Source organism: Hemiscyllium ocellatum, chromosome 37 (genome assembly GCF_020745735.1).
Source record: "Hemiscyllium ocellatum isolate sHemOce1 chromosome 37, sHemOce1.pat.X.cur, whole genome shotgun sequence".
In the NCBI taxonomy this organism is placed as follows: Eukaryota; Metazoa; Chordata; class Chondrichthyes; order Orectolobiformes; family Hemiscylliidae; genus Hemiscyllium; species Hemiscyllium ocellatum.
This window is the reverse complement of record NC_083437.1, coordinates 19399687-19425972: the sequence shown is the minus strand read 5'-3', so window position 1 is coordinate 19425972 and position 26286 is coordinate 19399687. Positions and strand designations below refer to the sequence as shown.

The window sequence follows — 26286 nt, the reverse complement described above, 5'->3', positions numbered from 1 at the left end:
TCCAAATAACAATTTCACTCCTTTTCAATTGAACCATCTCCACCGCCCCCTCCAGCAGTACATGTCAGAGCTGAACCACTTGCTGCGTGGAAACGCTTTTCTCTCGTGTCACTTTTCATTCTTTTTGCCAATTACTTTAAATCGGTGTCGTCCCATTCTCAATCCTTTCACAAGTGGGAGCTATTATGTCCTGGACCCTCATCTATCGCTTTCTTCAATTCACCAAAACTGATATTGGAATGTATCTGATGTACATTTACCCAGTTCTTGAGCAAAAGCCCATAAGCCTTTTAGTAAGAGCCAAAATACGGAGAAGTGTTAGGACTGAGAATGACTGCAATTGGCACATACACATCTTTTTAACTGCAATGTACATTGCACACATGCTGGCAGGCTATTCACGTTTGGCAACATTCATGAGCTCTGTATTTGGTAATACAGGTGCAAGGTCCCTCTGCGCTCCTGTGCTTTAACTGATTGTAGAAGGGAGTATGCACAGTGGGCCACGTTTACACTGTCCCATGGGAGGTGACAGCTCTGAGACTGTCAAGTGGCCACTATCAAGGGCAAACTTCCTAGAAACTGAAAAGGCACAGCTGGTCAGGCAGCATCCAAGGAGTAGGAGAGTCAACGTTTCGAGCGTAAGGCCTTCATCAACATCTTCCTGATGAAGGGCTTATGCTTGAAACATCGATTCTCCTGCTCCTCGGATGCTGCCTGACCAGTTGTGCTTTTCCAGCACCACACATTTGACTCTGATCTCCAGCATCTGCAGTCCTCACTTTCTGCCAGTTAATATAGATGTGACTGCCTGCACTGTCATAGCTGCAAGACGCATGTGAAAATGGATTCCTTGGGTGTGGGGGGAGTTGGTTTACCAGGATGGCTGCTGTGCAAAATTCAGTGCGTATAGCACAGGGTTCGATTGCCATTTCAGCCCCCTCCCCGGGGAAGGTCTTGGTGCCAGTCAGGCAGGCCTGGCTTCAGGCAGAGAAGGTGTCCCGGGTAACAGATCGGGGAGGGCATCCTGGCCTAGAGTTTCCTCCGTGCCCTTCAGGAGGCCTCAGTTATCACATTTCAGCTGCGATTAACAAAACAGCACAGGGCAGGGATTGCTTGTACATTAACGAATGGCCATAGGGCAGTGAGTGGTGCGGGTGGAGAGTTGGGGAGTGGGAATAAGGCAACACCCGTTCCCTCACATGAGTCCTGCACGCACCCCCAGGTGTCAAGTCAGGATTGCAATGATTTCCAGTTGAAAACATTGGCAGTTTCTAGGAGGTTTGCCCTTGATAATGGCCACTTGACAGTCTCAGAGCTGTCACCTCCCATGAGACGGTGTGAACATACTCCCTTCCACAATCAGTTAAAGCACAGGAACTCAGAGGGAGCCAGGCGCCAAGCAACCATCGCCATGGAGATATCTGCACATGCTCCCCACCCTTTATGCTTTGCTTCCCTTGTCAGAGCATTTGAGTACAGGAGTTGGGAGGTCATATTGTGGCTGCACAGGTCATTGGTTAGGCCATTTTTGGAATACTGTGTGCAATCCCTGCTGTAAGAAAGATGTTGTGAAACTTGAAAAAGGTTCAGAAAAGATTTATAAGGATGTTGCCAGGGTTGGAGTGTTTGAGCTATAGGGAGAGGCCACATATGCTGGGGCTGTTTTCCCTGGAGCGCCGGAGGCTGAGGGGTGACATACAGCTTTATAAAATCATGAGGGGCATGGATAGGATAAATAGACAAGGTGGGTGGGGAAACGGAATCCACATCTAGAGGGACATAGATTTAGGGTGAGAGGGGAAAGATATAAAAGGGACCTAAGGGGCAACGTTATCACACAGAGGGTAGTACATGTATGGAATGAGCTGCCAGAGGAAGTGGAGGAGGCTTGTGCAGTATTTAAAAGGCATCTGGATGGGTATATGAAAATGAAGGGTTTAGAGGGATATGGGTCAAGTGCTGGCAAATGGGACGAGATTAGGTTAGGATATGGGACAGTTGGACCGAAGGGTCTGTTTCCGCATTGTACATCTCTGTGACTGTATGAGTGATTGGTGCTCTAACAGCCTTCCTTACAGACTGAGATCCACAGATCTTTACAAATGTCAAGGGGGTAGAGATCAAAGGCGGGTTTGAATTTGAGGTAGATGTCACCAAATGGGCGACATTCTAAATCTTTATGGAAACAGAGATCGGGGGAGCAGCACCCCAGAACAAACAAGTTAAAAACACACACACACACCTCTGGAAAATCAGCATAATTTAGTGTTGCTAAATTTCAATTATTTTGAAATTAATGCAGAAGGCACATTGACTGACCTGCCTGCATGACCTCACACTGGTGCCCAAAGACCTGTGTGAAGGTGGTGTTGTTGTCTGCTGGACTCACTGGTGTCGACATGTCCATCGTTGCTCGGTCTTTAGTCATGTACTGGGGGGGTGGGGGCCCGCGTGGAGTTGTTCCCAAAGCTCCTCTCCGTCACCTCACACCAGAAGCTCCGAGAAGTTTTCTGCCTGTAGTTGCAGGCCAGGAAGGGCAATGAAAAGCACTTGGTTAGTGCAGCAGGTCAGACACTGACTAATCCCCTCAACACCACAACACCAGCTGTCTCTATACAGCTCTCTGTGCTCGCAGGAATCTCCCAGTACAATACAGTCTGCTCGCCAAATCACTCAGTCCTCCAAACCCAGTAATAATCTTCCAATGTTTAGGCAGTCAACCCTCAGAAACACATTCCTCTCCCTGGCTGCTCTGCTGTCAACATCCAGTAGGATCTAGCTCTCTGAGCCTTCACTGCAGCCCAGAGAGTTGACCTTCAGACAGGCTGCTTCCCCAGTCGGTGTGTTCACTGCCCTTGGCAGCAGTTAAAGATTAGCTCGGAGCTGAAAGGAGAGAGAGATGATGAAGCAGCAGCGAAGGCGAGCAAGCGACTTAAACCCCTGCGTCTCACCCACAACAGCAACGGCTGTCGATTATAGCATCAGAGAGAGAGAGAGAGAGAGGTGCAAAGTCAGTCTGAACTCAAACCACAACGCAGAATCATTAATAAATAAATGAGGAAGGTTGAGGGCAGCTGAGGGGATTAAAAGCTGCTGCAATGTCCAACCTCCCTTCCACTGGAGTGCAACCTGTTAATTTTTGATCGAAATCAAAAGCGAAAAAGTCAGAGGTAACCCTTTCCCTGCCGGCTGGCTCCCCACACTAACCAAGTGGAGACCCAGCTCATGCGCATTGGGTTAATCTGGGGTGATATTTTTGGTGGCACTGTCATGTTCCCACCCGCCAGATTTGTACAGAGCAAGAGGATGACTCCCTCCCCCTCCTCCTGCAGATCCCTCTAGCACTACCCGCTGTTCCTGCAAAGTTGTGGTGAAATTTCAGCAATTCTGCACATTCACTCTGCAAGTGTAAATGTCAAGTTTTGTTTGTATGGTTCTGCAGCCAATGACACACGTGGGCTGCTGAGAAACACTTTAACTGTTTCCTTATCAATGGCTCTGTGCTGTAATCAAATGCCTACAAAATCTTTCAAAAGGGTTTTTAAAAATATTGGCTTCAAACTGCTTTGGAAAATCCTGAAGCTTTAATATGTAGCGGTGGTATTGGTAATATCAGTAGAACATAGAACATTACAGCTCAGTACAGGCCCTTCGGCCCTCGATGTTGTGCCGACCTGTGAAACAATCTAAAGCCCATCTAACCTACACTATTCCATTCTCGTACATGTCTATCCAATGACTATTTAAGTGCCCTGAAATTTGGCGGGTTCACTACTGTTGCAGGCAGTGTGTTCTGCACCCTAACTACTCTCTGAGTAAAGAAACAACCTCTGGCATCTGTCCTATATGTATCAACCCTCAATTTAAAGCTATGTCCCCTCATGGTTGCGATCATCATCCAAGAAAAAAGGCTCTCATTGTCCACCCTATCTAATCCTCTGATCATTTTATATGTCTCAATTAAGTCACCTCTCAATCTTCTATCTAAGGAAAACAGCCGCAAGTCCCTCAGCTTTTCCTCATATGCCTTCCCTCCATACCAGGCAATATCTGAGTAAATCTCCTCTGAACCCTTTCCAAAGCATCGATTAATAATCCAGAACCTCAGGCATGGACATGGGTTCAAATCCCACCATGGCAGATGGTGACATATTAATTCAATAAACACATGCAATTAAAAAAAACTCACCTAATTCTAACTATTAAATGTTGTAAAAACCCATCTGGTTCGCAATAGCCACTGTTTTGACCCAATGATGCTGCAAGTCCACAGCTTCTTTTCCTGTTTTCCTCTCTCTAGTGCCTACCGAGTGAGGAGACAAACTAGGGTCTAATGTCCTTTAGGGAAGTAAATCTGTTCTCTTTGCCTGGTCTGGCCTACACGTAACTCCAGATCCACAGCAAAGTGGTGGATTCTTAACAATTAATATCCATCTAGCCACCTTCAGCCACATTCCATGAACAAATTAAAAATTTACTTGTAATGCCAAAGGGTTACTACTTTTCTGCTGAAATAATTATCTGAGGAAACTGCAATACTTTAATTAAATTCCAGTGTTCCTCTGATCTCACAAGCTGCATATGTAGCAATCAAATCTTTCATACTGAACAATGTTTCACAGCTTTTTTAAGTTGATCTTTTGTAGGAAATAGACATCACTGCAGCTCTTATCATCCATTCCCAATTGCCTTTGAACAAAATGCTTGTTAACCTTCAGAATGGTTTCATTGCTGTGGGTATGGAGTCACGTACAAAGACAACACATATTTTCTTCCCTGAAGGACATGAGTGAACCAGATAGATCTTTATAGCACTAGATGATAGTTCTGCCATCACCATTACTGAGACCAGCTTACAATTCCAGATGTTTTTCCAAATTTAATATACCATCTATAAGGGTTTGAACTCATCTGCAGGGCGTTAGCCTGGTTGTCTGGATTACTATCGCTATGCCATAACCTCCCCTCCTCTTGAGTATTATATTCATATACAAATGAGAGCCATCAGACCTTCTTTTCATTCAGTCACAGGACGTGGGCATTGCTGGCTAGGCCCGCATTTATTGCCCATTCCCTACTTGCCCAGGGGTAGTTAAGAGTCAACACAATGCTGTGGGTCTGGAGACACATGTAGGCCAGACCAAGTGAGGATGGCAGATTTCCTTCCCTGAAGGACATGAGTGAAACAGATGGGCTTTTTGATAATCCACAATTGTTTCATGGTCAATATTAGATCCTTGATTCCAGATTCTTTATTGAATTCAAATTCCACCATTTACCATGGTGGGATTTGAACCCAGGTTCCCAGGACACTAGCTGAGGTTCTGGATCAATAATACCATTGCCTCCCCGATGTGAATATGCCTCGCTGATGGGAGTATGTCCCCCAGTTGTGTTGCTTCTAACTGGGCAGAGGGTGATTTCACTTGTTCAGGCACACTAGAGGAGAGAAGACCATCTTAGAACTAAGGGTTTCTGGGTGAGCTAACTGAATCGAGAAAACCACAGCTCTGTTTCCAAGAAGCTGGAAAGCATGATACGAAGACCCTAATTTGTTTTCTCACTCAGCAGGCACTAGAGAGAGGAAAATGGGAAAGCTAGCTGTGGACTTGCAGCATCACTGGGTCAAAACCCACTGGGCGGCACGGTGGCACAGTGATTAGCACTGCTGCCTCACAGCGTCTGAGACCTGGGTTCAGTTCCCGACTCAGGTGACTGACTGTGTGGAGTTTGCACGTTCTCCCCATGTCTGCGTGGGTTTCCTCCGGGTGCTCCGGTTTCCTCCCACAGTCCAAAGATGTGCGGGTCAGGTGAATTGGCCATGCTAAATTGCCTGTAGTGTTAGGTAAGGGGTAAATGTAGGGGTATGGGTGGGTTGCGCTTCGGCGGGTCGGTGTGGACTTGTTGGGCCGAAGGGCCTGTTTCCACACTGTAAGTAATCTAAAAATAAATACATCTGTCAGTCTTGGCTTAAGGCAGAAGTAATGCTCAGATTCAAATATGAGCAGGTTATCTGGGTTGCCACTGCAGAATAATAGTGTTCAGAAAAAACCTTGTAGAGGTTTATAAAATAATGAGGAGTGTAGATAAGGTAAACAGAAGGTGTCTTTACCTTTGGCTGGGGGATTTCAGGACTGGGGGGATATTTCTAAGGTAAGAGGAGAAAGATTTTAAAAAGACACAGGGGCAATTGTTTTTTACACAAACAGTAGTTCATGAGTGGAATCAACGTCCAGGGAAAGTGATGGATGTGGGAACAGTTACAACATAAGTAAGAAATGTTTGGAGGGATATGGACCAAGCGCAGGCAGGTGGGATTAGTTTGGGATGTTGGTCAGCATGGACTGGTTGGACCGAAGGGTCTGTTTCCATGCTGTGTGACTCTATGATTTTACACAGTATAATGCTCCAGTTTCAACAGCAAGTTCGCTATTTTGAAGTGGTGGCTTGCAATGGATGTGCCAGCCAAAGGGTCTTTCAGTTAGAAACCAAAAAAGAAAATGCTGGAAAATCTCAGCAGGTCTGGCAGCATCTGTAAGGAGAGACAACAGCTGATGTTTCAAATCTAACTGACCCCTTTGTCAAAGGTCAGTTGCGCAGTAATTTGCTTTTCTTTCAGTTAGACGTCTGTGATAGGAGCAGCTCCTTTTCTTGTCCAAGACTCAATGATATGGAACAGAGAAGGAGAAGATCCTGGGCTTGTGCCCAGAGTTTCTGGTATTCACTTTGTGAACGTTAACAGTTAACTGGGAGTCCCATATCTCAGGGCCACAGAGACATGGAGAAGGTAAGAGCTATGGGGTTGGATGTCTGTTCAAATCTAACCCTGGTGTCAGGTCTACTTTGGATTCGGACCTTAGATTAGGTGTTGGCCAGTTAAGGGTCATTGTGCGGAGCATCAAATTAAGTTTCAACACACACAGTAGAGCTGCAATGGTTTGTGCACTTTAACATTGTTTGCTGACTGGGCGTTTTGCTACCTACCTGCCTTATTTGGTGATGGTTCCTCACTCTGCTGGCTTCAAGATGCCCAGAGCTTTATGTTAACATTTGTGTATTTTCCAGAAAAGGTCCTTACTGGAGATCTGGGGATGTCACATAGGAAACGGGAGAAGTTAAAAGGCTTGGTCAAAGCGATAGGTTTTTCAAGAGGTTTGACAAGTTGAGGATAGAATATAACAGGAAGCAAATTTCAAAATGCACTGGCAAGGCAATTATTATTGACTGACAGACTTGGCCAGATAATGAAAGGGTACATCTCGAGCTAAGGCCAGAGATGTTTGCACAGGATCAAAAGCAGATTGAAAAATTGTTTTGAAATATCAGGTCAACAAGTGGTCTATATGTAGTCAGTCAGCGTGCAAACCAGTCTCTCTATTGATTACAGACCACAAATATTTCCTACTGCTATTCTGAAGCAGGGTAGAGTCTGGTGAAAGGCAGTTAACCATTTGCAGAACAAGTCCCTTCTGTTTGTTTTGGATCTCTGTTTTGATAATTACCAAAGCAAAGAGCACCAAAGTAATGGGATCATGCTGCGCAGTGAGTTTTGCTCATTGCGATTCATTGAAATAAATGTACAGGGCGAACGGTAGTCATTGAAGCTAGGCAGAAGAGTGAGATTTCAAAACCTACCTGTAATTAGCATGTGGCATTACAGGGAATGGCTAGAAGGTCCGTGGCATTAAAAATTAGTTACAGGAAAACCACATGAGACTGGAAGTATCAGAGTGCTTATGGGGAATAAGTATGATCACACCTTGCTGCTATCTACTTTCAACACGGGACCTGAGTACATCTACAATTCACTCAGGAAGAATATGCGTTGCCACAAGACTAATGTCATTATCCTCTACCTCAACGGAATGGTTTCATTGCTAACCCGTTGTCATAGCAACTTCCTTGTGACATTGCACTGACTGGTTAACTAGTGAATGTTAAGAGCTGCAAGAGAGAGTTCTAATGCTGCCTCACACTCATTCTACCAACGACAGACGTGAGGTTTGCTAGGTTTTATGTCATTAATGACCACAGGATCTGTGCCATTTATCTAACATTAGCCATTTGGTATCTTTACTCCTCCCCCGCCCCTACCCCAACCAAAGGGGGTTGAAACATTTCTTTTGGCAGCAGATTGCTATCAGCTATGTCTTCAGTTTAGACATCAGCTTTCCTGATTTCCCTGAAATTAATTGGTCAAATTGTTGTTTTCAAAAAGAGATGTCTTATTTTTATAAAGGGTTTGCTGAGGATTGTACAGGGCTTGAAAGAGAAAGGTTATTTATAGAAATGATGCATGCTGGGCTTACTGAGGAAGTGAAGAAAGATCTACATCCTTGTGAAACAGATTGCCTTGCATTTTGAATCAAAATTATCACAGATTAATAAACAGCAGCTAGAGGTTCATTCTACATCGAAATCCCTGCAGTTACCGCAATGGTAAAGCAACTCAAATTTTGATTAAAACTAACTTGGATCACTGCTATTCACCCTGTCCATTCTTTTATTTCTTTAATTTCAAAGTATTCCCAATGAGCAAAACCCACTGCACAGAATGATCCCATCCCAAAAAACAATCTGTGTAAAGTCCCAGATGTGTTGCTGCATGTTAGGGATTCCTAGAGAACTCAGTAGCAGATGTGCAGATGAGATCCATTGTTAGGGGCCTTCTGTCCTTCCCATAGACAGCTGGGATAATCATGACCTTATTATTGCTGCTGGACTCCCCCAGTTCAGCAATGTCCAATACAACAGAGCCGAGGTCCCCTCTCTGTCTCAGAGCTCTTGACCAAAACGTACTTTGAAAAATTTGAGTTTAGTGTACATTGACTGTATCAAAACATTCTGTGGCTGCTGATTGGTCAAAAAAAACCCATCAGATCACGTTATCTTCTTTCCCAACAGCCAATGTTAGCTTACCCAAAATCCAACAGAGCTGGGATCCAAATAATATTGCAATGGGGGAGCATTATCTGGCTGGGTCAATCTCAATTTAAATTACTAGGTGTGTAGGAAACCTGTCCAGAGTTAATGATGTAATGTAATGATATAACACCTTATTTGGTAATATCTTGTTAGTGATCAACACACAAGGTCAATGTGTCCAGCTATAACTTGACCTGATGATGGTTGAATTGCCAAAGTTTCTGCCTGACAGGCAGGTGGACAAGTGCTGAGATTGGGTAATTTGATACTAGTTAATTAATGGAAAGCCTGGACCTTGGCTGTGGCTCAGTCCAGCTTTTGGGAGCTGGACTTTACTGGAGAGGGGGAGTATTTGACATTGGGTGTCCATGTGTGGATAGGATCTGGACTGGCTTGGTCACTCACTCCTGTCTTGATATCATGATGGTTTGCCATATTGGCAGTTAGTTTAAACTGCCTTGCTGCTATAGATAGAAATCATACTTTAAATTAAAGCACACGTTTGTTCCAGCAGGCTTTAATTATGCTTTGCTCTGCAGCTGCTGCTATGGTAATGGTTTGCCATATTGGCTGGTGAACAGTCAAGCCTTGAAGCCAATATGGAAAACCACCAACTTTAAGTGTCCTGGAAATCACAAGTTTGTTTTTGCTCGGCAGCCTCTATAAACAATGACCATATATGGAAATTAATCAACCCCCAAATCCAGCCCTGGGCCCAACCATACCCCGTGGGAGCATGGCATCTTTTGATAGCCAACTCAAAACTCCCAAATCCGAGCACATCCAGTTCTCAGGTGGATCTATATGGAGGTTTCTTGGCAAAGAGCCTTCTTGGGAAAGCCTTATAGAGAATTATGGCATCAAATGTCTTCCATGAAAACCATGGATTTCTAACGGGATTACAAATTGAATGTAGATTAAGCAATCACCATTATTATCCATATATGTCATGATTGTACATATAGATTATTGTACATAGTTCCATTATTCTCCATATATGGAACTATTGTACATATAGATTGTTGTACACAATGACATTTCCAGAACATTCTATTACTACCAAGTATGGATATGTAACTACCAAGAAACATCCATATGTCATCAAATATATGTAGTATATCTTTAGGATCTGAGCCTTAAAAGATATCTAAATATAGATTCTAGTGTGCGTATAGAGAAGGCTATGGGGAAGATTTTTCCATGTATGGAATCTATATGAACATATAGCTTTCCCCAATGTATGGCATCAAATCTCCTACTGAACCTTAATGTGCCACTATTATCCATATATGGCTATTGAAGACATGGATGTTTCTTGGTAATGGCATATCCATACTTGGTAATAGAATGTTCTGGAAATGTCATAGAATCTATATGTACAATAATGTTCCATTATTATCCATATATGGTGATTGATTAATCTACATTCATTCTAATTTCCCTATATGAGCCTTATAGGGAAACCCTTACAGATGAGAATTGGATTCCCAGGATTTGGAACTTGGCAATCAAAAATCCCAGTGAGAGGATGGAATGCCCAGGCCCATGGGGGGGGGGGGGGGGGGGGGGGAGTATTGTTTTCCATATATGATCATTTATTCATACCCATTTATGGAAGTTAAAGCAGGATGCAGGGCAGCCAGTATAGAAAACCACTAAGATGGAAATTACAGTTTGTTAGTGGTCTTCCATATTGGCTTCATGGCGTTCTGCTCACCAGCCAGAGTGTTCTGGAAATGCCCATATTAGGTAATAATATCTGTCATTACCAAATATAGGTGTTTCCAGAATGTTCCATTCATACCAAGAAGATACCAACCAGAACAGGACATTACGTACTAGAAGCATCCATATTAGGTAATGACAGAACCTTCTGCAAACCTCTGTATTAGGAAATGACAGAACATTCTGTTCTGGTTGAGATCCATTCTTGGTAATAACAGAACGTTCTGGAAACATCCATATTTGGTTATGACAGAACATTCTGAGCCTCAGAATAGGACGCTCTGTTCCATAAAAGGTTATATATATGAGTCTCGATGGACTTCCAGGGAAATAAACCTTGTCCGTCATGGACCTGACCATATTTGGGTACGAGATTGGTGAAGTGATTGCAGAGGGTACATTTTCCATTGTGAGAAAGGCCTTCTCCCAAAAGCTTCAACGATCTGTTGCCATTAAAGTCATCGATAAATCAAAGCAGTCGGATGACTACTTAACTAAATGTTTGCCAAGGGAGGTTTCCATTTTTGCGGAATGCTCCCACCCTAATATAATCAAAGTATACCAAATCATTGAATCGAGTGAACATACCTTGTTTATAATGGAAGAAGCGAAAGCAGACCTCTACGACTTCATTGACTCTCAAGGTCATTTATCTGAAGAAGTCGCCAGACCATATTTTAAGCAGATTTCCCAGGCTTTGGAATATTGTCATATTCATCACATCGCACACCGTGATATTAAGTGTGAAAATATCTTAATTACTGCTGATAATATCCCAAAACTCACTGACTTTGGATTGGCAACTTGCATTAAAAGCTCAGAGAGATGCCCGTCTTCAACATTTTGTGGATCAACAGCGTATGCTGCTCCTGAGATTCTCAATGGTGAGAAATATGATCCATTTAAAGCAGATATCTGGAGCCTGGGGGTTCTCCTTTATGTTATAGTGACAGGCTGCCTGCCTTTTGATGATAGTGACCTTTCAAAGCTCAAGGAGCTACAGATACAATCTTTACAGTTTCCCCCATCACCTTCCCTGAGTGACTGCTGTCGAAATCTGATTGATGTAATGTTAGAAAGAAACCCAGAGATAAGAGCCAGTATTAATCATGTAGTAGACCATCAATGGCTTAGAGAATCAAATTAAATATTCATATATTTAAATTTTAAAAATATATTTAATATTGAAAAGGGCTCATCCTCCAGGAACAACTCCTGGAGGACGAGCCCTTTTTTTTTGGTCCTTTGATCCAGCCTATCCATATTTGGTATTAGATTCATACCTTATATGGAAGTTCCAGTAGAGCCTTTAACACTGGGATCCATCCATACTGTGGAATTGTATGGAATTAAAGTGTTCAGATGGGTCCCAAAATGAATGGGCTCTATTGGAACTGCCATATATTTTACATCAGCTTTCCATATATGGAATTATTGGGTTCCCATCCATTCTTCATGGCCATAAGGGCCATGAAATTGAGGTTCCATTATGATTCTCTCTGGTAACCCTCTTCGTTAATTGAAATTTCCATATAAAGTATGGATTAATGGCTTGTATGAAATAGCCTTCCATTAGAATATGGATGATAGAGGTTAAAATTGGTTATTTTAGTGAGCTGAAACTACATCTTTTTAAGAGGTTCCCACAAAGATGTAGTTTCAGCTCACTAAAATAACCAATTCAACCTCTGTTAATTGAATCTTCCATATAAGGTATGGATTAATGGCGAAAAAACCTCATTCTTTGAAGAAATTAGCATAGTTTGGCCTTCCCTATTGGAACTTCCATGCAAGGTATATTAACACTGGGTTAAATCTTGGCTTTAGTGTTTAACCTTCCATTAAATCTATACCTTGCATGGAAGTTCCAATAGGGAAGGCCAAACTACTATATGAATATATGAATATTTAAAAATATATAAATATTCATATATTCATATAGAATATTGAAAAGGGCTCATTCTCAGGAACAACTCCTGGAGGACGAGCCCTTTTTTTTGGTCCTTTGATCCAGCCTATCCATATTTGGTATTAGATCCATACCTTTTATGGAAGTTCCAATAGAGCCCCTAGCACTGGGACCCATCCATACTGCCCCATACTGGGACCCATCCATACTGCCCCAGTGAAACGATGATCTGTGGAGTTGTATGGAATTAACCTCAGTACAGATGGGTCCCAATATGAATCATAAGGTATGGATTAATGGCTTGGATGAAATGGCCTTCCATTAGAATATGGATGATAAATACTGGCGGGGGTCATTAGGGAACCTGTCCCCCTTAGTCCAAGAACTCACCACCTACGTTTGGGACACCACCCACACCTTATCTTCACGATGGACATCCAGTCCCTGTACACCTCCATCCCCCATCACGAAGGACTCAAAGCCCTCCGCTTCTTCCTTTCCCGCCGTACCAACCAGTACACTTCCACTGACACCCTCCCGCTGTACCAACCAGTACCCTTCCACTGACACTGAACAGTTCATCCACTTTACCAACACCTTCCACCCCGACCTCAAATTCACCTAGACCTTTCCATTTCTATCAGGCAACCGAATCAACACCGACATCTACTATAAACCGACTGACTCCTCCTCCCACCCTGCCCCCTGTAAAAACGCCATCCCATATTCCCAATTCCTTCGTCTCCGCCGCATCTGCTCCCAGGAGGACCAGTTCCAATACCGTACAGCCCAGATGGCCTCCTTCTTCAAGGACCGCAGATTCCCCGCAGACGTGATCGACGATGCCCTCCACCGCATCTCCTCCACTTCCCGCTCCTCCGCCCTTGAGCCCCGCCCCTCCAACCACCACCAAGACAGAACCCCACTGGTTCTCACCTACCACCCCACCAACCTCCATATACAGCGTATCATCCGCCGTCATTTCCGCCACCTCCAAACGGACCCCACCACCAGGGATATATTTCCCTCCCCTCCCCTATCAGCGTTCCAAAAAGACCACTCCCTCCGTGACTCCCTCGTCAGGTCCACACCCCCCCACCAACCCAACCTCTACTCCCGGCACCTTCCCCTGCAACCGCAAGAAATGCAAAACTTGCGCCCATACCTCCTCCCTTACTTCTCTCCAAGGCCCCAAGGGATTCTTCCATATCCATCACAAATTCACCTGCACCTCCACACACATCATCTATTGCATCCGCTGCACCCGATGTGGCCTCCTCTATATTGGGGAGACAGGCTGCCTACTTGCGGAACATTTCAGAGAACACCTCTGGGACACCCGGACCAACCAACCCAACCACCCCGTGGCTCAACACTTTAACTCTCCGTCCCACTCCACCGAGGACATGCAGGTCCTTGGACTCCTCCATCGCCAGACCAGAACAACACGACGGTTGGAGGAAGAGCGTCTCTGCAGGTTAGGAAGGCGGTGCTGAGTTCGAGGGATTTGACTGAGACAAGGTGGGGGGAGGGGAAATGAGGAAACTGGAGAAATCTGAGTTCATCCCTTGTGGTTGGAGGGTTCCCAGGCGGAAGATGAGGCGCTCTTCCTCCAACTGTCGTGTTGTTCTGGTCTGGCGATGGAGGAGTCCAAGGACCTGCATGTCCTCGGTGGACATCTTCCTGACCTCTCCGCCCCCACCCCACTCCGGCCTATCACCCTCACCTTGACCTCCTTCCACCTATCACATCTCCATCGCCCCTCCCCCAAGTCCTTCCTCCCTACGTCGAATTTCCTGTTCCTTGGATGCTGCCTGACCTGCTGCGCTTTTCCAGCAACACACTTTCAGATCTGGGGCATATAAAAAAAGAACTTTGATAAAAAAAACCCAGCAACTGCTTGCACTCTGTACTTTGCATTGCTTGCCAGGGCTGGAACACAGTAACATGAACATTGTGGTCATGCATGTTGCAACAGAAATAAATGATGTGATAATAGTCGGGCAGACAGGTGTTCCTACAGCTGCGATCGAGATCCCAGAATGGTGTGTTGCCTCCCTGGTGCAAGGGTCAAGCATGTCTCAAGCAGGTCCAGCAATTTCTCAAAGGGGCTGGAGGTGATTGTATACATTGGTATGAACGGCATTGGGAGAGAAAGGCCTGCAGGACCCTATCCCTTTTTCTCCCTATGTTGTTGGTACCAGAGGTCCTGCAGAGATTACTACAAAAGGAATTAGGGATCCCAAACAATGGTGAGATAAGAGAGAAGGTGAAGGTTAGCACAGGTTAAATATCACACAACACCAGGTTATAATCCAACTTCTGTCAAGTCACAGTCCTGAGACAACTTCAGGTTTTATCAGTATAATTTTATAAATTCCTGCTTTGGAAATAGAACCAGTCTGACTCAAGGTTGGGATACCGACAGCCTCTAACCTCATACTAATGTCAATGAAAACCTCCAAACCCATTCTAAGTGATTAAAGACTTGGATTTGTTCAATACATCGCATCAATTGTATGACACTGGTGCTGTGTGTTTTTTAACTTTGTCCACCTCAGTTCAACACTGGCTCCTCCACATCACGGCTACATCAACACCACTAACTCCCGGCTCAAAGTGGAGAGGATCTGAGGCACATATTGACACAGACATCAGGTTTCTGCAGAGATGCAAGGAAGCAGGAAAGATCCCAAAAGGACTACAGACCATGAAACCCTCTCACATCGACCTACGGCACAGACTACGCTGAGAGACTTTGCTGTCACACCTCTTTGTAAACCTCTCAAGCATCTTATACACCAACTCTACAGCAGGTGCTGGGAAATCAAGGTGGAGATCATATTCTCAGCTTGTGTTCAGGATACAGCAGTATGGTTACAAGACACGGCCAAGCAGATAGGGCAATGCAACTACACCACCTACTAATAACAAGAAACTGGAGAAACTTGGCATCGCCACCAGCAGTAGCCAAGTCTCCTCTGGCACCACAGTTGAAAATGGGACCACAACATGGAAACTGACCAACAATTTATTGGACCACACCCTTCAACTGGAAGAGACTGAAGTTCTCAGCCAAAGGCTCAATTTCTGCCCCACCACCAAAATAGACCTCCTTGTTCTTGCAGCAAACATAGAGGATTTCATCAAATGAATGAGACTCCAGGAGTTCTTCCAAGATGTCAGCAGCGGGCCCAATGACACAACTGGAACAGTCGTCAGAGAGATCTGTAGTGGAATGACCAGAGAAGGAGTCGATTTGGACCCGTCCGGAAAGTTGCTGCCCTGGGATTGACATGTACGCTCAAACACCAGGAAATGTGTAAATGCCAGATTCATCTGCCACACCCACAAGGTAGAGTGAATCACCACCCGATCACAACGCAATGCCAGCTGTGCTCTCAAGATCAATCGCAACATTGTCATCAAACCAATCGATAAAGGAGGAACCATCGTCATTCAGCATAGAACGGACTACTGTAAGAAAGTTACCAGCAACTGAACAACCAGGAACATTACAGACAACTATCGGCCAATCCAACCAAAGAATACACCCGTGATCCAGTCCTTCAGAGTAGCCCATGCATTCTCATCCGCGTACCTCTTGCGCAGGGGCCTACTACTGTCTTCTGAAGATACATAAAGCCTACATGCCTGGACTTTCCATCATGTCAGGCAAAGGGACCCTGTGTGAGAACTTTTCTTGCTATGTTGAGGGCATCTTGAAACCTATCGTACAGGGGAGCCCCAAATCCTGTTGCGACACTACAGATTTCCGACAGAAAATCAGCAATCCCACACCAGTTGAACCGGGAACATTCCTCGTCACAATGGAAATTTCAGCCCTCTACACCAGAACCCCCACGATGACAGCATTGTGGTGGCACGGTGGCTCAGTGGTTAGCACTGTTGCCTCACAGCACCAGGGTCCCAGGTTTGATCCCAACCTCGGGTTATTGTCTGTGTGGAGTTTGCACATTCTTCCCGTGTCTGTGTGGGTTTCCTCCAGGTGCTCCGGTTCCTCCCACAGTCCAAAGATGTGTACTTTAGGTGAATTGGCCATGCTAAATTGTCAATGAGGTGCATTAGTCAGAGGGAAAAGGGTTTGGGTGGGTTACTCTTCTGAGGGTCGGTGTGGACCTGTTGGGCCGAAGGGCCTGTTTCCACACTGTAGGGAATCTAATCTAAAAACAAAAGCCTCAGTACTCAATACCAAAAACTACCAATCTCCAGGCACTATCCTACAACTCATCTGCTTCAACCTTGACCATAACGTTTTCATCTTTGACAACCAGTTCTTCATCTAGACACACGGAACAGCCATGGGGACAAAATTTGCACCTCAATATGCCAAATTTTCATGTACAAGTTCGAACAAGACTTCTTTGCTGCACAGGACCTCTGATCAGCACTAGACACCAGATGCATTGATGTCATTTTCTTCATCTGGGCCTATGGCAAGGAGTCCCTAAACCAATTGCACAGTGGGGGAGCACTTCCGCAGTCAGGGCATTCAACCTCAGATCTTTGGGTGACTATCCTCCAAGGTGGACTTCAGAATATGCAACAACGCAGATGGTCGAGCAGAGACTGATAGCTAAGTTCAGTAATCATGAGGACAGCCTTAACCAGGATCTTGGGTTCATGTCACACTACAGGCAGCCCCACTACACTGTACGTTCTCTCACACACATACACACACACTCTTACACACAATGACACTCACACAGACCCTCTCTCATATACACATGTTCTCTTTTACACACACACACACACACACACACACACACACACACACGTATACTCCGTCGCACTCATCCACACATTATTAATGCTCTGTGTGAGCTGAGATGCAAATTTTTCTTTATATACTGATAAAACCTTGAGTTGTCTTGGGACTGTGACTGTTGCATCAGTTGTATGGCACATTGATCTTTTACTATAAATTCTGTGTCCTATGATCCTGCTCCACAGCTACCTGATGAAGGAGCGGCGCTCCGAAAGCTAGTACTTCCAATTAAACCCGTTGGACTATAACCTGGTGTTGTGTGATTTTTAACTTTGTCCACCCAGTCCACCTCCACAACAGGAGGCAAAAGCATGGCAGAGAATGAGAGAAGACTGATGAATTAAACTGCATTTATTTCAATGCAAGAGGCCTGATGGGTAAGTCAATGAACTCAGGACATGGATAGGGTTGGTGCTGGGTTCACTGCTTTTTGTCATTTATATAAATGATTTGGACAGGAATATAGGAGGCATGGTTTGTAAGTTTGTTAATAAAATTAATGACATGCTGGACAGTGAGTAAGGTTATCTAAGAGTACAAAAGGATCTTGATCAACTGGCCAATGGGCTGAGGAATGACAGATGGAGTTTAATTCAGATAAGTGTGAGGTGATGCATTTTGGTGAGGCAACCCAGGGCCAGACTTAATGGTAGATCACTAAGGGGAGCGTCATTGATCAGAGACACCTAGGGGTGCAGGTACATAGTTCCTTAAAAGTGGAGTCACTGGTAGACAGAGTGGTGAAGAAGGATTTTGGAATGCTTACCTTCATTAATCAGAAGATTAAGTATAGGAGATGTCATGTTGTTGTTGTACCGGCCATTGGTGAGGCCAGGTTTGGAGTACTGTGTACAGTTCTGGTCGCCCGGCTATAGGAAGGAAGTCATTAAACTGGAAATGGTGCAAAAAATACTTACAACGGTGTTACCGAGACTGGATGGTTTGAGCTATGAGAGGCTGGAACCTTTTTCCCTGAATCACAGGAGACTGAGGGGTGACCTTATAGAGGTTTATAAAATCATTGATAGGGTGAACAGCCAAGGTCCACAAAACTAGAGGTCATAGGTTTAAGGTGAGAGGGGAAAGATTTAAAAAGGATCTAAGGGGGAGCTTTTTCACACAGAGGGTGGTATATGTATGGAGTGAGCTGCCAGGGAAGTGATCGTGGCAAGTACATTTACAACATTAATATAATTTTTAAAAAAATGTTGTAAATGTACTCTAATCTTTAAAAAAAATCCCTACAATTGGAAACAGGCACTTCGGCCCAACAAGTTCACACTGATCCTCTGAAAAGTAACTTACCCAGACACATTTCCCACTGACTAATGCACTATGGGAAATTGAGAATGGCCTAGTCACCTGACCTGCTCATCTTTGGACTATGGGAGAAAACCCATGCAGATACAGGGAGAATGTGCAAACTCCACACAGACAGTCACCCGAGGCTGGAATCAAACCTGGGTCCCTGGTGCTGTCAGGCAGCAGTGCTAACCACTGAGCCACTGTGCCTCCCCAATCATTTAAAAATCATGGATATGAAAGGTTTAGAGGGATATGGGCCAAATGCAGGCAAGTGGGACTAGTTCAGATTAGGAAACCTGGTTGGTGATATAGAACGAGTTGGGCTGCAGGTGCTGTTTCCGTGCTGTGTGCCTGTGTGGTCAGAGTCTATAGTTGGGCTGTCTCATTACCATTGCAACTAAAACCTCTGGTCCTTGTGTTCTGCTGAATGGCTCCGTTGGGAGATGAAGGCTACTGGGAATAAGTATTTCCTAATCATTTTTCTTTCAAGGATTCTGACATTTGTTCCAAACAGGAGTTCCTTTAAGAAAATCTAACCAGTTAATATTAGAACTCTATCAATCTGACATCTCCATACAGAGCAATAATTTTTAAGGCAAGTACTGAGTTAGGAATTGTTATTTATCCTGGTTTCTCACCATGCAGCATACACATTTAATAGATTATCCTTCTTATTAATTGTGTCCATAACTTTTAAGAAAATTCCCAAATCTTCCTCTGCATCCAAATGTTGAGACTCTAAGTCGGCGAATGCTTTATACTTGATCTTGCTTCCAATGGAAAGCAGCAATAGCAAGAGCATGTCTTGTTTTTTTTTTCCCTTTGGCAATGACCTAACTCATCTGTGCATTTGTGTTCGTCAAACATTGGTGGGTTATCCTATCCCAACAGTTGGTTTCAGCCATTTTTCTCAAAAATAACTCAAATGATTGCCCCCTATCTGAAGGCAAAACTTTCACAACTTTCACATCTAGGCAACTATCCCAATGTCACCTTGGATCTAATTCTGTTGGTGATATAGAATGCAAGAAACTTGTTGACTTCCCAGCCACACAGCTTATTCCACACTCAGGAACACCCTCAGTAATTTAATTAATCAATAACTCTGTCAGAAGCTTAACTCTTGACGTACTGCCCAGATTGATGTTAAATAGAGCACCTGGCAGCCCTTTGGTGTTAAAATATCTAATGGGACTCGGTGTCCTGAGAATTTATTTTCCCTTACTCATCTGCCAAGCTTGGCAACTTTGGCAGTCTCATCCTGAGGAATTAATCTGTGGAATTAATTGTTCCATTTCTAATATTGACTGTGATTTGAAAATAAATTGACCTGTGTGCTGCAGAACAATCATGGTAATTTGATGTCCATCATATCAGGGTCACCCATCAGATCAGAGTCACCCATCAGATCAGAGTCACCCATCAGATCAGGGTCACCCATCAGATCAGAGTCACCCATCAGACCAGGGTCACCCATCAGACCAGGGTCACCCATCAGATCAGGATCAGCCATCAGACCAGGGTCATCTATCAGACCAGGATCACCCATCAGATCAGGGTCTACCATCCCATCAGTCACAAACTCAAATTGCCACCTTCCTTCATCCCATCACAATGCTTAGGACCAGAAGATCTTTTTGAAAAATCAACAGCCACAAGGCTAATTATCCCATTGATCTTTCTCTTTCCCCATAGCACAGAAAATGGTAGTGGCACCCTCAGTCCAATGAATTGGCCACCAGTATTGCCAGGCAATTACGGGCAGCACATGGACATTTTCTGGAAATCGGGCTGGTTCAACCTTTGAAAATATTGCCTTAACACTTTGTATCATTAAAGTGAAATACAATTACCTCAACGTAATGTCCCACTCATGATATCATACTTGATTTGGTAATATCTTATCACACTAATGTACGCAGTACACACAAGGACAATAGATTAAAATGTGTCCAACTAGAATTTGTCTGAACACAGACCTGATGGTGGTGAGTTTCCAATGTTCCTGCCTGACAGGCACGTTGACACATCGTGGGGTTGCGGTGATTCGTTAGTACTGCACTGGTGACACCAGAACGGAGCGGGAAACCCCTGACAGCTGGGTTTGGACTGTCTCGATCAAGGTTACATGGACCCCCACTAGGGAATCTGAACCAAACATGCAGGGGAATAACTGCCTGTGATATAATGCCAAATGGAACTAAGGAGCTGAGTTTTATCCACCCAGACTAGCTTCAGTGCAGACAGACCTGCTCTGCTCGATTGTTGTACCATTTGATTTAAATACCATTTGTTACCAGGCTCCAATTCTGTGAGTGTTTCATTTTCCATCTTGGAGCAACGGGAAGGCTATTATGTATTGAAGCCAATCTTACTGGAAAAAGCCAACCATAATTTCATCTACGTCCTTAAGCCAGATTTTGCGAGTCCCTGCAACTCGTTGAGATAGGACTTCCCAAGTCCAGGTGATGAGTGTTGGCTTGGGCTGTAACTGTGCTCCAATCCTGGGTCCTCACCACTGGTTAAATGCCACGGTTGACATGCCCAGCACTACCAAACTGCATTGTAGACTTGATTCCACGTGCCAGCCTCCGCTCTGGGATTTGCCTCCGGCCTCCATTCCGGGACTTGATTCCCCGTGTTGACCTCTGCTCTGGGACTTGGCAGCTCCTTCATTCCCCTCTGGGTAAGGCTGTGTCAAAAATTGATTAAAAAATATAAAAAGGAGGAAAAACAAAGGAAAATAAGTAAACGGCCAGACGGAGCAGAGGTGTCCGGCTGGAGTGCCTTACCCTGCCTCATGTAGATTATTTGCCAAATGGAGTGCCAGCGATTAATATGGTGTGGCATTTCACAAGCCTAAAAAATACTAGTTTTAATTACATTTGAGATACTGACATGGAAACCATTGAAGGTAACAAAGTTAAAAATCACACAACACCAGGTTATAGTCCAACCTGTTGGACTATAACCTGGTGTTGTGTGATTTTTAACTTTGAACATCCCAGTCCAACACCGGCATCTCCAAATCATTTAAGGTCACAATTGGCTCAATTGCATTTTTCCTGATTTGCTGAAGTAAAGTCATTTTTCGCAGTTCGCAAGTTTCAAACGCCATTTGGTGCTCAAAGGTGAGTCTCATCACTGGAGTAGAAGTGCAGCAGGGGACAGGAAGGAGGTGGAAAGGGTGTGGTTATGGTGTGGATCAGTCTGCACCTCACAGAACAGCACAGCAGAAGTGAGCTGGGTATTGTGACGCCTGGCAACAGGTCAGCAGTGATTCACCACTTGCTCCATGGTAGCATGTCATCACCATGGAAAGGTGCACTGAGCTTGTTTTGTTGCTGTTTTATCAACCCTTCACCACAGGCTTTCCTTTTTGAACAAGATCCTAATTTCCTGGGTCATATTTTGTCAGAAAGTTTAAACCTCTTGATTTAATGCAAAGCTTGCCTGAAATTGTGCAATCTCCTTACCCTTCAGTGACTAAGCTGGAGTGCAGCAGGAGTTCCCAACCAAAGGCAACTGGAATTGAACCTTCATCAACATCTTGACTGAAAATCAAGAATTAGCTTCTGAGTAAGTTAATATTCGAAAGCAGCTTTCTCCAAACAGACCAACAAAATATATACCAGATAAATCACCTGAATGTTAATCACAAAGCAATCATACAGTATAAATCAGAACAATTTGAATACCAAAGGTATAAATTGTAGCAATGATAGGATGCGCCTGGCCCTGATTATTGGCTGGTGGTTTAATATTTGGAATCATCAAAACTGAGTCAGTTTGAATCTCTGCTCAAACACAGGGAAACGATAGTCATAGAGATGTACAACAAGGAAATAGACCCTTTAGTCCAACTCGTCCATGCTGCCCAGATATCCTAAATTAATTCACCAGCATTTGGCCCATGTCCCTTCAAACCCTTCCTATTCATATACCCATCTAGATGCATTTTAAATGCTGTAATTGTACCAGCCTCCAACATTTGTGGGCGGCACAGTGGCACAGTGGTTAGCACTGCTGCCTCACAGCGCCTGAGACCCGGGTTCAATTCCCGACTCAGGCGACTGACTGTGTGGAGTTTGCACGTTCTCCCCGTGTCTGTGTGGGTTTCCTCCGGGTGCTCCGGTTTCCTCCCAGGTCAGGTGAATTGGCCATGCTAAATTGCCCGTAGTGTTAGGTTAGGGGTATGGGTAGGTGGTGGGTCGGTGTGGACTTGTTGGGCCGAAGGGCCTGTTTCCACACTGTAAGTAATCTAATCTAATCTAATTTCCTCTGGTAAGTCATTCCATACATGTATCCCCCTCTGCATGAAAATGTTGTCCCTTAGGTGCCTTTTAAATCCTTCCCCTGTCACCTTAAACCTATATCCTCTAGCTTTGGACCCCCTTGCCCTGGGGAAATACCAGACATCCCGGATAATAGCTACCTTCAATAAACAGAATGATTATAATCTGATAAATGGTTAGTTTTATTGTGGATTGTCAGAGATTGCTTGGATTGCAGAGTTTTCCACATTTCAGCAGTGGTTCATCTTCAAAATGCCTTCATTTCCTGCAGAGAATCATATGGATACAGGGACATTTATCTTCTTTCTCAGTCGGAGGAGCTGGTGTTGGACTGGGGTGGACAAAGTTAAAAACCACGCAATATCAGGTTATAGTCCAACAGGTTCATTTGGAAGCACTAGCTTTCGGAGCACTGCTCCTTCAACAGGTGGTTGTGGACTATACGCTATACTTATTCTCCACAGCCATCTGATGAAGGAGCAGTGCTCTGACAGCTAGTGTCCAATTAAACCTGTTGGACTATAACCCGGTGTTGTGTGATCTTTAACTTCTTTCTCAGTGTCATCATGGTTATTGGGGCCAGGTTTAATCTGGGAGTTGCTGTGTTGTCACTGAGTATTAGTAAGAGGGGATTGGAGGGAGAAAATCATCAATCTGTTCCATGTCAACACCCGCAGTCCCCCGAGTGAAGACACAGCGGTAATGCTTTCATCGGTTATTCATTGAAGAAATTCATCCTTTCCTAACATGGCCTGGACATTCTCTGCGCTCAGTGGCAGTGGGGAACCCACTCTGTCGTGATGTTGCAACTAATGGACTGTATTGTGGGGGCTGGCGAGGGGAGGAATCTGTGAGACATGGACTGTCCATTGCTCGAGCAGATAGTGACACAGGCCCGAGACTGTGTGTCAGTGCAGACAAACCTGAGATCTCAACATATCTCACTGGGCCCATGGAGCTGGAGACTGATGTTGCTTCAAATTATTGCAGCAAGCATCTCGGAAGGAAAATAACAGACTACTAGAGCTGAAAGTGAAAGGATAACGTGTAGGTTGCTAAATAAATGGAATGGTATCATGACTCAGTGACAACAGAGAGAGACCCTCCCAGTTAACCATGATGGCACTGAGGAAGAAGATAAACGTCCTGTCTCTGTATGATTCTCTGCAGTCAATGAAGGTGTTTTGGCGATGAACCGCTGCTGAAATGTGGGAAACACTGCAGTCCATTTCTGCACAGCAAGATGCACAATCAACAATAAAGCTAATCATTTATCAGATTGTTATCATAATGTTGATTCAAGGTAACCATTAGCTTGGGCTTCAGGTAGTTTACTCTGTTCTTGAGTGGGAGAAAGTGAGGTCTGCAGATGCTGGAGATCAGAGCTGAAAATGTGTTGCTGGAAAAGCGCAGCAGGTCAGACAGCATCCAAGGAGCAGGAGAGTCGACGTTTCGGGCATGAGCCCTTCTTCAGGAATCATCGGTTCCGTAGACAGGTGCTAAGGAAGAAGATGTAGCTGTGGTAGCAAGTCTGTTTGAGATTCCTGAAGAAGGGCTCATGCCCAAAACATCGACTCTCCTGCGCTTTTCCAGCAACACATTTTCATCTCTGTTCTTGAGTACCTATGTTTGTACAGATTCTATAACAGGCTCTGTTTTGATTAGTTCAAATACAATCTTTGTTAGATTAGATTACTTTCCCTGCAGTGTGGGAACAGGCCCTTCAGCCCAACAAGTCCACACCGACTCTCCGAACAGTAACCAATCCAGACCCATTCCCCTACATTTACGCCTGACTAATGCACCTAATCTCCATATCCCTGAACACTTTGGGCAATTTAGAATGGCCAATTCACCCAACCTGTACACCTTTGGATTGTGGGAGGAAACCGGAGCACCCAGAGGTTACCATGCAGACACGGGAAGAATGTGCAAACTCCACACAGGTTGGAATCGAACCCAGGTCCCTGGCGCTGTGAGGCCGCAGTGTTAACTACTGAGCCAGTATGCTGCTCAAAATAAGCATTCTTAATGGTACAATTACATTCTTTTCCTCCCACTTGTAGCTTCTGATTGAATAGGCTTCTGCTCCAGCTAATTGACAACAGACTTGATTTTCCCAGGCTGAATGGTCCATGCAATGAGCCAGGCAGGATCGCTGCTGTGGTCATTAGTGGTCATTAGTGGTCAGTGATCCCGAGACCTCTGTTTGGTTTTGTTGAAACTGTTGTACTGATAATGACAACCTCCCAAGTCGAAACTGAAATCGTTGAGAAACTCAGGATGAAAACAGCCGTCCTGCTATGCTTAGGTCAGGATGTCCCCGGAAAATTGTTGGAATTCAGGAGCTGCCTCTAATTATGGGCAAGCCTGGGAATTTCTGTATGCTAAGACTTCACCATCAATGGACTCCATGTGCTGTTATAGTTTCACGTTTTGAGCCATACAATCAAACTGTCTGTGTTTCAGGAGATGTTGTTCACCGGGAGTCAGTTAGTTCACAGATAATGAACATTATATTAAACTCTACCTGACAGCTGCGAATGGCTTGGACGTTTCACCATGTCACGTTCTGACTATGGAATAACACCAGATCATATCATGTTAGAAGATGATCAAATATTGATCCCATTCCCATTGAAATGCTTTCAGCTTCAATACCAGATCTGGTGAGCTAGAGCTGTACAACATAGAAGTAGACCCTTCTGTCCAACTCGTCCATGCCGAACAGATATCCTAAACTGATTTAGTCCCATTTGCCAGCATGTGGCCCATACCTCTCTAAACCTTTTCTATTCATATACCCATCCAGTTGCCTTTTAGGTGTTGTCATTGTACCCATCTCTAACACTACCTCTGGCAGCTTGTTTCATACATGTGCCACCCTCTGTATGAAAAAGTTGCCCTTAGACTCCTTTTGAATCTTTCCACTCGCACCTTAAATGCACGTTCTCTAGTTTTGGACTCCTCTACCCTGGGAAAAAGACCTTGGTTATTCAGACTATGTACGCCACTCATGATTTTATAAATCTCTATCAGTCTCCAATGTTCAAGGGAAAACAGCCGCAGCATCTTCCAACCCTGACAACATCCTTATAAATCTTTTCTGAACCCAACATCCTTCCGATAGCAGGAAGACCAGAACTGCACACAATGTTCCAAAAGAGGCCTAACCAATGTCTTGTACAGCCACAACCTGACCTCCCAACTCCGAGACTCAATGCTCTGTCCAATGAAGGCAAACGTTCTTCCCCACCAGGGTCAAATAGTTCCCATTTGAAGAATGTTTTCTTCATACTATACCTTCATCTTTTTTTCCCAATGAGTGTCCATTA

The 26286-nt window shown here is 44.4% G+C and overlaps 1 protein-coding gene across 4 annotated transcripts in view; it reads right to left on the bottom strand.

Annotated features, from left to right (window-relative positions):
• LOC132833830 (kazrin-like) overlaps positions 1-2852 on the bottom strand; it is a 704169-nt gene extending 701317 nt beyond the window's left edge. For 2 of the 4 annotated variants that reach the window (XM_060852461.1, XM_060852462.1), the window contains exon 1: positions 2323-2852. In XM_060852461.1, the coding sequence (XP_060708444.1) occupies positions 2323-2431 (109 nt within the window). In that variant the 5' untranslated portion in view covers positions 2432-2852. The remainder of the gene's footprint in view (positions 1-2322) is intronic. The other 2 variants (XM_060852468.1, XM_060852465.1) reach the window with 1 other exon arrangement.
• Positions 2853-26286: the final 23434 nt, after the last annotated feature.